This window comes from Geotrypetes seraphini, chromosome 7 (genome assembly GCF_902459505.1).
Source record: "Geotrypetes seraphini chromosome 7, aGeoSer1.1, whole genome shotgun sequence".
NCBI classification, from domain to species: Eukaryota; Metazoa; Chordata; class Amphibia; order Gymnophiona; family Dermophiidae; genus Geotrypetes; species Geotrypetes seraphini.
Window position 1 is genome coordinate 142,768,577 of NC_047090.1, and position 12,872 is coordinate 142,781,448.

At 42.3% G+C, this 12,872-nt stretch overlaps 1 protein-coding gene across 1 annotated transcript in view; it reads left to right on the forward strand.

The window, feature by feature from the left end:
* Positions 1-2,161: 2,161 nt before the first annotated feature.
* The window catches only part of ACTR10 (actin related protein 10), a 29,077-nt gene continuing 18,366 nt past the window's right edge, over positions 2,162-12,872 (forward strand). Inside the window, exons 1-4 of the mRNA XM_033953213.1 lie at positions 2,162-2,338; positions 5,265-5,337; positions 5,614-5,696; positions 8,883-8,991. Of these exons, the coding sequence (XP_033809104.1) occupies positions 2,262-2,338; positions 5,265-5,337; positions 5,614-5,696; positions 8,883-8,991 (342 nt within the window). The 5' untranslated portion in view covers positions 2,162-2,261. The remainder of the gene's footprint in view (positions 2,339-5,264; positions 5,338-5,613; positions 5,697-8,882; positions 8,992-12,872) is intronic.

The window sequence follows — 12,872 nt, forward strand, 5'->3', positions numbered from 1 at the left end:
CTTTGTTTTCACTTCTTATTTTAATGTATTTTTTTTCTGGGAACTTATCAGTGTTTGTTATAATGGGAACAAAAATGGAAGAGAATTAATGTGTGTGGAATGGGGGGGGGGGGTAACTAATTTCTTCATCTAAATAATTAAATCCACCTCAACCAGACATAGGAGAACTCGCACAGCATTCACACACCCTCCAACCAAAAACGTCAAAAGAAAAAACTGTTCGACAACTTCCTGCATTTCCATTAAAGTGGTCTGGGGGCCCGCTTAAATACCTGGGAGTTTATCTGCATGCGGACCCTCGGGTGGTCTACAGGAAAAACGTGGTGGATATATTGGACGCGGTTAGAGCGTTATGTAGGCGGTGGATGGACTTTCCAATTTCTTTTCTTGGCCGCATTGCTCTTATTAAGATGGTCCTCCTGCTGAAATTGCTCTATCCTCTACAAATGGCGCCCTTGTGGGTTACATCTAGGGATGTACAGGTTTACAAAGGTATTGTTTCTTCTTTCATATGGCGATCTCGGCGGGCGTGAATTGGATAAGTTAGTTAGGGAGCGGTCCCAGGGGGGGGGTGTAAATCTTCCTTACCTCCGTCTTTATAACGTGGCGGCTCTGCTTCCTTGGCTGCATGAGATTTACTCTGGTGCGTCCAAGTTTGCCCCGAAGGGGTTCTGGTCCATGTTGGCGGCTCCGGTGTCGGTGTTTAATGTCTTGCGGACTGGGGTTGGAACTTGTGCCTCTTTGTTACGACCTTTGCACAGCGTGTGGTGTTGGTGGCGTAGGGAGGTGGGGGGTTCAACGGGCCCCTCCCCCTTCCTAGAGTTTGTGGCTAATCCTGACTTCCCTGCAGGTAAGCCTGCTTTCTTTGCACGAGCTTGTCAGTCCGGGTGTCGGTTTGTCGGTCAGGTTTTTGAGATAGGTTCGGGGCTGCTTCCTAGTTTTCAATCTTGTCAGGATCAATGGGCATGGCGTGCAGGGTCCGAATTGTCTTATTTACAACTTCGTAGTTACTGTTCCTCGCTCCGGTTGAAGACTGGGCAGGTGCCCGCTTTCTCTCCGTTGGATCGGGCTTTTCTTTCCCTCTCGCTAGAGTTTAACACGTTGTCGGCTTGGTACAAGCTAGGGAGGGCCTGGAAGCCTGCTGGTTTTTTGTCTTTGATGGCGGAGGGTTGGAGCTCTGAGTTGGGAGAGGAGGTCATGGTTGATGAATTGTCTTTGTGTTTTGTGGAGGGTGCTGGGGCTGCCCCTAACGTAGCCTTACAAGAGATTCATCTTAAGATCTTACACAAGGCTTATATAACCCGATGCGCTGGGAACGTTATGGGCCTGTGGCCTGATGTCTTTTGTCCCCGGTGCCCAGCTCTAAGAGGGATGATGGTGCATCACTTTTTGGAATGCTCTTTTGTGGGATCGTTGTGGGTGCAGGTGCTTCGGGAGCTGGAGGATGTTTTGGGGCGCTCTTTGGAGTGGTCATACAAGACTCTGCTGCTTGGTGTCACAGGTCCCCTAGTTGAGGCTGGTATTATAGAGCCTTCGCGACGCTTTGTGTTATTAGCTCTGGGGCTTACCAAGAAGCTTATTTTGCAACACTGGGTAGGAGGGGTGCATCCTACGTTCCAGCAATGGAGGGCTAGTATGTCCCAGATGGCGACCTGAGAAAGGCAGCATAAGAAGGGTACCACTAGTTGGCAATCGGTGGCTTATTTGGAGTGTTGGAGCTCTTTCTAGACTGGGTCTGATTTCTAAGATGCAGGGGGGGAGGGTGAGGGGGTTGTCTTTTTGTAGTTCTGTATGAAAACACAAACTTTGGACTTTTCATGAGAGCTCTTTGTATGATTGTTTGATTTTTGCCTAGCTGCACTGTTCCTCTGTATTACTGTTTCTTATGTGCTGTTTTTGGCTTGGCTGCTGTCTGTTTCTCTTGTGATTTGTTCATCCAATAAAAATATATTAAAAAAAAAAAAAGATCGCTGGAGCACCAGAATGAGGCTTGGAACATACTGAGAGAAAGAAGTTACCGGGTTGCCAAAATGAGGCTTGAAATGCATGGCAAGAAGCTACTGGAGCACCATAATAAAGCTGGACTTGCACGAGAATGAGGCTTGGAATACATTGAGAGGGGTGGGGCTACTGGAGCACCAGGCTATTGGAGAACCAGAATGAGAATTGCGAGAACCAGAATGAGGCTTGGAGTTCACTGAGCGAGGCTACTGGGAGTCATTAGCTGAGGCTGCTGCTGCTCCCACCTCTTGGAAGTCGAAATGCCTCTGTATGAAGGTTTGGGCTCCGGGGGAGAGAAAACTGCAGTCGTTATTGACTTGGGAGAAGCTTTTACCAAGTAAGTGTATGAGGAGATGTGAACAAAGCAGAACGCAGAGTTGTCAGTGTCTGATTATGGGAGGGAGGGATTTGCACTAATATTCTGTTTCAACATGCCTTATTAAAGTATATTTACAATATATATTTACAGTCATTCTTTTATTATTCTTGACCCATAAGAAAAGCGCTATTCTGAATACCTGAAAAGGAAGAACACTGTATGGTTTAAAATAAAGAATTCTTTCTGAAAAACAAAAGAGCTCTGAATGGATAACATACATGTTAATAAAGGCCAGTGAGAGAAAAGAGGTATAAGAGAGTGCAAAGCATCTTCTTTTCTTTAAGGAGAAAGTTGAAACTACAGTATAAAAATTTAGATTGCCTTTAGTAATTCATATTGTAAGGCTTTTAACATTTATAAGTAGTGATCCCTTGCAGAATAAATGCTGTACCTTTTTATATTTTTATTTAATGAAAAGTCCCAGGCTACAACTCCAAATATGGTAGGTCTGCAGGAAATATACTGATCAATACATAAGCATGATTGACCATGGGAGTAATGGGTGAGATACGTACACTCCCAAATATTTATTGACTGCTGTACCACAGACATGCAAAATATGAGCCAACAGAAAGTTAGTATGACACATCTGTCACATCCTGAGGACTGGGTAGCAATCAACAGCACTCCGACACTGATAGTATTGTTTTCCTTTAGATTATAAAGCAAAGTTTGGATCGGGTATTACTATTATTATTTATTTCTAAAGCGCTACCAGACACACATGCAGTGCTGTACATTAATCAAGCAAGAGACAGTCCTTGCTTGAAAAAGCTTACAATCTAATTATGACAGTCATAGAGGACAACGGTAAATTTATACCTGATACTTAGGTGGGTATTGAGCAGATTTATTGCCAGGAAGGGTGGGAATGGAATGGATCTTAGTGCATAAGGGTGGGTATGGGTTTGAGTCCAGTGGGGATGGGTGAAATTTCTGTCCCCATGTTCTTCTGAACCCTGCAGTAGCACCGCAAAGACTGTCAGTTCAGGTCATTTTGATCCCAGAGCCAACATGGGTAGAAGCGACAGGGAAACACTGCTGCCCTTCCTACCGTAGATCACCTGGGCATCCTTAAGGTTGGCATGGGGGAGGCCTACAAGGAGGTGATGTGGATGCTATTCTGGGGGTCTTCGGAAAGTGTTCTTCCAGGAACTGTTATACAAGAGGGAGAATGCTTTGCAGTGACCTTCAAGAGAGGGATAGATGCCTAATTTCAGGCCATGACAGTCAATATTAATGGCATTAATCATTTTAATTGCTCTTAATATTTGTGGTTTGATCACAAACACTAATGACGATTAATCAACAGCACTACTATATAGGTTGCAGGAATGGGGCAAGGATAGAGAGATCCCACAGGGACAGGGAAAATTCTCTAAGCACAGTGCTTCTCGACCTTCTAGAGTACACCTAGCCAGTCAGGTTTTCAAGGATATCCCAATGAATGCTTGACCCCAATTGGTACAAATTAGCACTTACATGCATAACTGTACTTAGTCACTATTTTATAATATTAGCCAACAGTTTATATCGTACACATGGGAGAGGCGGGGGTGTGCCTAGCACTTATATGCTAATTTTATAAAATACTATCATTTACATTTAGGCATGAACGTTTACAGCCACTATTGATACAGCATAAATGATTGTGCATAAATGTTGGCGTGTAAATTAAAATTTATGCTAGTGTTCTGTAACTGCAGTTATACAATTTGTGTTTAGCATGCTTATTCTTGGCGGCCACAATTTGATGACCTTTACTTAATTACCCTTAAAATGTGTTATTTTTTAAAACCTGTATGGATAAAAGCACGCTTTGAGTTTTGCCTATGTGTTTAAGAAAAATGGTGAAATATGGTCATAAGAGGCTTTTACTGTAGCTGCTACCAAATGACAGTGCACACAGATTCTTCAGTCAGCTCCAGGTCTGGAATCCCTTCTCCAGGTCTTGGCAAGAGAGAGAATGATAGTGATTTCTCTCCCTTGATCTGAATAAGAAGCAATCAGGATGGAGAACCCTAAAGCACAAAGGCTGGATGCTCAAAAATCGCTGTTAAAATCCTGTGGGTCACTGTGGTGCCAGTAAGTCTTTCCAATTTTAAAAATGGCGATCAGTGTTGAAAGAATTTTGCATGCAAATGATTTTCGTAGAGATCTGCCGTAATCCCATCCGATCGGTCATAGGAGAAAGTGACCGACACATGTGCAGAATAGTTCACTGAATACAGGCTTAAATATACATATGCACCAAGGAAAGCTACTCAGGCACACATGAGCGTCGATCATAGGCATGCCTTGTGACGCGTCATAGATGTGCGTCAAAGGCATCACTTGCCATAAGGCAGGGGTGTTAAAGTCACTCCTCGAGGGCCACAATCCAGTCGGATTTTCAGGATTTCCCCAATGAATATGCATGAGATTTATTTGCATGCACGGCTTTCATTGTATGCTAATAGATCTCATGCTTATTCATTGGGGAAATCCTGAAAACCCGACTGGATTGCGGCCCTCGAGGAGGGACTTTGACACCCCTGCCGTAAGGCATTCGTGTGGCAAAAGCAATTTAAAAAGGCCTCTGATCACGAATTTCCTGCTTCTTGAGCAGTTGGAGAAGCAAAAAGTCAGGCGCCGTTGTGATTTTTCTGGTGATTTCTGTAGTGTGTTTTCACCCATTTGGTTATTCTTCTGTATTGGTGAGTCTGATGGGCTAAGAGGGGGAGAGGGTGTGTGGAAGCTTTTAAGGAGAGCGAGTGAGAGCTGGTGAAATGTTGCAAACAATCCTCGTATTATGTTTTTTTCCATTTTTATTAGATTCTGAATAATAAATAACAGGGATTTTATTATTGATTTACCTAGCATTCTCTTTTCACCATTTTTTTAGATGTGGATTTGCAGGGGAAACGGGGCCAAGATGCATTATCCCTAGTGAAATACGGAGACCTGGTGATTCTAAGGTATGAGTTTTGTTTGAGAAAAATTAAGCATAAAACTACACAACAGTTCAGAAGAATGGGGGTGGGGGGGTTCACTTTCACCTTCCTGCTTCTTCAAATCCTTTCATGTGGTTCAAGTACAAAATGTGCTGGCTATACAATGTATATGTAGTTATACCATGGTTTTGAAGTCATCACTTTTGCACAGTTCCATGCAGACCCTGTAATAAATATTTGCTGTATAATAAGCCTGTCACAGCTTACTTTTTCAACAGTGGTTTCATTGCTTTACTGCAGCCTATAAAAGTTGTCCAGTATAACATTAATACCGAAGAACTGTATTCATACCTGAAGGAATTTATTCACATGCTCTATTTCAGGTGAGATGTACTCTTTTTGTTTCTTTGATTTACCAGGGTTTCTCTGACATTTTGGTAGTGTTCTCCCTATTAGTACTCATCTGTTCCCTTTCCTAGCTTTTTCCTTCCTAATCTGTATCTGCCCCACTAGGTATTTTATATACTGCCTATCAAGGTTTATCTAAGCGGTTTTACAATCGGGTGCTCATGTATTTTCCTTCTCTGTCCCAGTGGACTTACAATCTAGCTAACGTACCTGGGGCTGCCCAGCTCCTCAGTGCTTCCCAACATCCTATTTTTCCTACTTCTCTGGCAGTGGCAGAAGAATGACTGTGCTCACTGTCCCTGTAACTATAACAATCTTTCCCCTGCCATAGTGCTTGCATCTTTTCCAAGCAGACAGTTGTGGAAGGGGGTCACCCCAGGCTCATTGCAAAGAACTCCTTGTATTGCTTCCATTCTGTCTACATTTTTCCACACTAGGAGCACTATCTCTGCTCCATTCAGTAGCTGGTAAGATGTGCTGTATCAGCTGCCTCTCCAGATCTCAATCAGCGATCATTCTTTTTCTCATTAATTCAGGAATTATCCCTTCTCTCACAGACTGAGAAATTATAACCTAGCTTTTGATTTGTCATATAAGTGTGTACCATTTGCTATATATAGTAAAACCTTGGTTTGCCAGCATAATTCATTCTGGAAATATGCTTTTAATCCAAAACACTTGTATATCAAAGCAAATTTCCCCATAAGAAACAATGGAAACGGACGATTCATTCCACAACCCAAAACCTTTAATACAAAATACTGTACGGTACTCATATTGCAAGACCTCGCTTGTTTATCAAGTTAAAATTTAATAAAACGTTTTGCTCATCTTGCAAAACACTCGCATACCAAGTTACTTGCAATCCAAGGTTTTACTGTAGTTTGAATCATCCATCTGCAAAATAATGCAGATACATTGGGGTCAATATTCAAAGCAATTTAAAAAGCCAAGAAAGGCTCCTGGCCATTTAAATTGCTTACCAGACTAACTGGATATATTCAGCAACATTTACCAATGGAACCTATATTGTCCAGTGAGTTCCACCGTTTACTCATCTGTCAATGGACAGATATCTAAAAGTTTGGGGATCATCAAGGAGTGTTTTTGTTAATAGGAGATGAATATTGAAATTACTCTTGGATATTAATGGTTTCCATGTTGCTGCTCCCCCATGAGTCCCATTTTTGCCCAGTTTCTTTCTTACTGTGGAGTTAGGAATACTGACTAGCTGAGACTAGCGAAGCCTGCAGTATTTTGCATGTTCTGGGATGTTATATGACTTCCTAGATAAGTTGTCGTTGTACCCTTGGAATAATTTTGGAAGGCTGGACACTCCTGGGAAGTTTCACCACTGTCTCAAGTCTCTAGCTGGCTTTCACTATAGCTCAGTGGAATCCCTGAGTTTTAGAAGTGCCTTTTAACCCTTTCCAAACCAGTATATTTCAACAATCTTTTTTTTTTTTTCATCTCTGCTGGAATTTCCCTTGAGTGTGGCATAGCGTCCTTGTAGAAACTGTGACCACTCTCATGGTAAGGTTCAACTGTATAGTGAGGTTTAGATTCAACAGGGCAATCTTGCCTGGCTGTGTTCAACCAGCTGAATCTAATGTGGTTAGTTGGTTGATTATATGTAACTGTGGGAGTAGTTATTTTTTTCAGATGGGTGATATGGGTATTAGATAACCTTGTCCTTAAATAAATGAAGCTATAATTTTAAAACTGTGTTTACTCAGGTTCTCTATATCTCATATTACTTTTTGTTTAAAGATCAATGTGACATATATGCAACAGGTGAAATAAGGCAGGGGACTTTTCCACGTCACTTTAAAAGTTTAATAGTATTTATGGAGCTTCTTTTCTTTCACTCATTTCAAAATATATCTCTTGTTTTTCAGACCAGTACTCAAAATCGCAGCAAAATACCAAATCAAAATCTACTCATTCGCAGACGATATACAGCTCTACCTTCCCTTAGGCCAACACAGACGCACAAATCATAAAACTCCATAGCTGCCTAACTGAAATAAAGAACTGGATGACTGCAAATAAACTACAACTTAATGCCTCAAAGACTGAACTCCTCTGGATACACAAAGACACTTGCACATACCCTGCCCATCCTTTTCCTGGGGAAATGACACACTTAAGCTAAAGATAATGTCCGCAGCCTAGGAGTGATCCTGGACTCAAATCTATCACTCTCAAATCATATATCAAACTTAGTGTCTTCATCCTTCTAATACCTCCGTCAACTACTACATGCATTTGTATTATCCCACTTAGACTACTGCAATGCACTACTAGTGGGCTTACCCACAAAAAACCTCTCCCGCCTCCAAGGTGTACAAAATGCAGCCATTCGCCTCCTGAAAAACTTAGGCTTCCGAGATCATGTCACTCCAGCATTAACATCGATGCATTGGTTACCTGTCCAAAAACGATGCGCTTTTAAAGCCCTAGCCTTCAAGACCTTCTACAAGCTGACACCGAACTACATGACATCAAAACTACAAATTTATGTCCCAAACAGATCACTGAGATCTCAAACAGAGAGACAGCTCACCCTACCACCTGGTCGTTCACTCAAAACTGAAACAGCCCGCAAATGCTCTTATTCACAGTTTATACCCAGATTCTGGCTCATCATCCCCACATCCATTAGATTGCTAGACAATCTATGGAACTTCAGGAAGGCCGTGAAAACCTTCCTCTTCACAAATCCAGCTCCTTAATGTCCAATGCTACTCATGAGCTCCATAATGACCGATGCTACTAATGGGACCTAAACTGCCAACCACCAATCATGTACTCACTTACAACACTAAAACTTTAGTACAGTTATGTTATGTTCTGTTAGTACAGTGAATGCTGTCCTAAATCTATACTATGCCATGTAATATCTTCTACGCATGCCACAAATTCTTCTAAGCCATATCTGCCAAAAATTTCAATAATTTTGTCCTTCTACATTGTGAATGTACCTTTCTAACCCGTTCTGGGCTCCTTTGGGAGGACGAGCTACAGAAATAAATAAATAAATAAACAAACTATAAGGGGGGATTCACTAAATTATTTGTTTAGCTCTAAGAAAGCTTCACATATAATCACAGACTTTCCCATGCATCATTTCAACTAAGTAAATGCTTCTTATTTTGCAGACACTTGTTGGTAAATCCGAGGGATCGACGTGTTGTGGTGGTAGAATCTGTGTTAAGTCCCTCACACTTCCGAGAAACATTCACCAGGGTTCTCTTCAAGTATTTTGAGGTATGGCACTCCTGGTACTCGTTAACCATAATGTTGTTCAGCAGTTAACTGTGAAATTGAAGTCTTCAGGGCTGGAGTGTAAAAGAGTGATTTAGCTAGGAGTAGCGAGCTAAGTTAACCTTTTTGTGGGAGGTAGAGAGTTGTATTTACATCCTGTGTATTTGGGTTTGCTTTGTTTGAATTGTGACCGAGTGATTTCCTCATACTCCCTTCCAAACCTCAAAAACAAAAATTAATTTAAATTTTTTATTCCCACTTAGGGAAATGGGATCCCACTTAACTTCCCTCACAGAATATTGAGTTCAAAGTATACATTTCGTAATGGGTGTATTATAGTTGAGATTTTCTGACTCTAATCTGATGTATTTTTAGCAATTAGGATGTAGATGATAGAGGATGTGGAACATAGGCCTAGATTCACTAAACCTTTCGATCCTGTACCGACAATCGCAAAACCAGTTTTACTGGTTTTTCAATCGTTCCCTGACCCCAACCCAATTCACTAAATGGCCCATCGTCCGCTTAACGATCCAATCTGATCCAACCCATGCAAATGAGTAAAATCCCATGCAAAATAGCCTAAGGGAGGAGGACCCCGAGGCGCCTGAGCCAGCCATCACATGATGCACCGGGGCGGGGCCTAAGGCCCACATTCACGTTGGGCAGGGTGGAGGAGAAGGAGCAGGAGGACTTTGCAGTTCCTCCTGCTCCCACCACTGAATGGAGGCCTACGGAGCAGGAGAGACTGAGTACTCCTCCTGCTCCCAACTTTTTTACAGGGAGGGGAAAGGGAATGGGCTGGGGGGGCACAGTCGGGAGTCGGCATCCCTCCTGCCATTCGTTTGCAGTTGCGGACATCAGCGTGTGGTGACAGGCATTTTGGGGGGGGAGGTTCGGGGAAGGGAGTTTATTGGCAAGATATTTTGCATGTGTAATACACGCAAAATATCTTTTATCATTAAAAAAACCCAAAAAAAAAAAACCGGCAGAAGCCCTGACAGCAGTGACTGGAGGCTGCTTCTCCTGTCACTACTATCAGGGCTGCCCTGCCTCAATCACTCACTGAACGATTGAATTGGGAAGTTTGCATGAAAATCAGCCAGTAATTGGCCAACAGCGATTGAATCGCTACCTTTAGTGAATCTGGGCCATAGTGCTGTGCTGTATGTATAGCTTTAGAATCAAGTACACTTCCCCCCTCGATATTCATGGTTTCGTTCACCGCGGTTTCATTTATTCGCGGTTTTTCATTCTCTGGCTCCACCTCCAAATGTACGTCACAGGAAATCGCTGCTCCTAGCATTGAACAGAGGAAATCGCTTCTAACATAAGAACCTAAGCAGTGCCTCTGCTGGGTCAGATCAGAGATCCATCATTGCATTACATTACATTAATTACATTAGAGATTTCTATTCCACCGTTACCTTGCGGTTCAAGGCGGATTACAAAAAGGATCTATCTGGCCATTTCCAGAGAAGTTATAGAATAGTTAGGGAGTAGTCAACTTGGTTCATAGAGATGAGAGAGTTCTTGTGGCATTAGGTTGTTTTAGAGAGAAGGGAGGTGTTAGGTTGGTTTCGATTGTTGGGTATCAGGGATTTTTTTAAATAGTATGGTTTTTATTTCTTTTCTAAATGTTCTGTAGTCAGGGGTCGTTATCAGCAAAGTAGAGAGTTGGCGGTCTAATCTTGCTGCTTGTGTGGCCAGGAGGCCATTATACAGTTTTTTCTGTTTGACTTCTCTGATTGGGGGGGTATGTGAATGGAGCGTGGGTTCTCCTTTGTCTGGTTGAGGTGGTTTGGATTAGACGGTTGTTTAGGTATATTGGGCTGTTGCTGTTCATGGATTTAAATAGGAGACAGTAAAACTTGAATTGTATTCTTGCTTAAATTGGTAGCCAGTGTGAGTGGAGGTACACTTCGGTGATGTGGTCATGTTTCTAGTCTAATCTAATCTAATCCTTAGGTTTGTATACCGCATCATCTCCACGTTCATAGAGCTCGACGCGGTTTACAGAAGGAGAAATAGGAAGGAACTACAACAGAGGGTTAGAGGTAGAAGTGTGAAGAAAATTTAGAAGACTTGGGATGCCAAGATATAAGAGTTTCCTTGATTCCTAAGTTGGAGGGAGACTTACATTTTTTGAGAAAAGCCAGGTTTTCAGATGTTTGCGGAAAACTTGGAGAGAGCTCAAGTTCCGAAGAGGGGAGGTAAGGTTGTTCCAGAGCTCAGTGATTTTGAAGTGGAGGGAGGTCCCTAGCTTTCCTGTGTGGGAAATGCCTCAGAGAGTAGATGAGTCTCAGGGCTGTGTTCTGGATTGTCTGCAGTTGTTTAATCATGGTCGCGGGGCAGGGGAGATAGAGAGTGTTACAATAATCTAGGAGACCCAGCATTAGGGCCTGGACTAGGATCCGGAATTGAGTTTTGTCAAAGAATTTTTGCACTTGTCTTAGGTTTGTCATGATAGCGAAGGATTTCTGTATTATTTTGTTGATTTGTGGTTGCATGGTACAGCACCTGTCAATCGTCACTCCCAGTAGTTTTAGAGTGGTTTGCATGGGGAATGTGGTAGAGTTTATTACTAGGTTTGTAATGGATGGTGTCTTATCATTTTCTAGGAGAATGAATTTTGTTTTTTCTGAGTTTAGTTTCAGTTTGTGGTCTTTCATCCAAGATGTTATTGTTTCTAATGTTTTATGTATAGTGTCTGTCTTGGAGGGTTTTAGTTGATCAAAAGGGAGAAGAATGGTGATGTTGTCTGCTTAGCTGTAGGAGATTGGTATGTTTGATTTATCTAGACAGGTGCTGAGGGACGCGAGGTAGAGATTGAAGAGTGTGGGGAATAAAGGAGATCCCTGAGGTACTCCACAGGGGTTGGACCAGGGTTCTGAATTTTTGTTGCTTGATTTTACTCTGTAGGATCTGGTCTTTAAGAATCCTTGGAACCATGTGTGCATTTTATCTGTGATACCAATTGCATCCAGAATTTGTAGAAGAATGTTATGGTCAACCAGGTCAAACGCTGCAGATAGATCTAGTTGTATGAGGAATATTTTTTTTCCTGTACTGAGATGTTGTCTAGCTGTGTCCAGGAGGGATCCTAGTAGTGTTTCAGTGCTATAATTGGTTCTGAAGCCAGATTGTGTATGGTGGAGTATGTTGTGGTCTTCTAGATAGTCAGTGAGGAATTTGGCTACTAGGCCTTCCATTATTTTGACATAAAGTGGTATTGATGCTATGGGTCTGTAGTTGGAAGGTTGATCCATTACTCCTTTAGGGTCTTTTAGGATAGGGGTAACAATGATTTCGCTGAGGTCTTGTGGGAAAAGGCCGTCTGTGAGCAGTGTTTGCATCCATTGTAGGAGGAGAGAGCAGAATTTGATACTGGCATTTCTTAGTAGATATGGAAGGCAATGGCTGCGTGACTGTATTTTTTGTAGAGTTTGTTGAAGTCATGCCCAGCAGTCCGCTCACGCGGCGGCCCATCGGGTCTAGGACCTGTATAGTAATCCTCTATCTCCCGGCATTGTACGTAGGAAATTGCTGCTTCTGGAGCAAATCAGGTTAGGTAATTTGTGGTTTTTTATCTTTTTTTTTAGGGGCTTGTTACTGAAAAATTGCGAATAAAATACAAAAATACAAAAATGCGGTTTTTCGGTATTCGCTGCTATGCTTTTCCCCCTATCACCGCGACTGCGGAGGGGGTAGTGTAATTAGGTTTTGCTTTGTATGGACTGTGTGGGAGAGGATAGGATGGTTATAACTGGACCGGGAGACTGAGATCAATTCCCTCTGCAGCTCGTGACTCTGAGCAAGTCACTTAACCCTATATTGTCCTCTTTTGTATGTTTAATTAGATTGTGAGCCCGTTCGGGACAGAG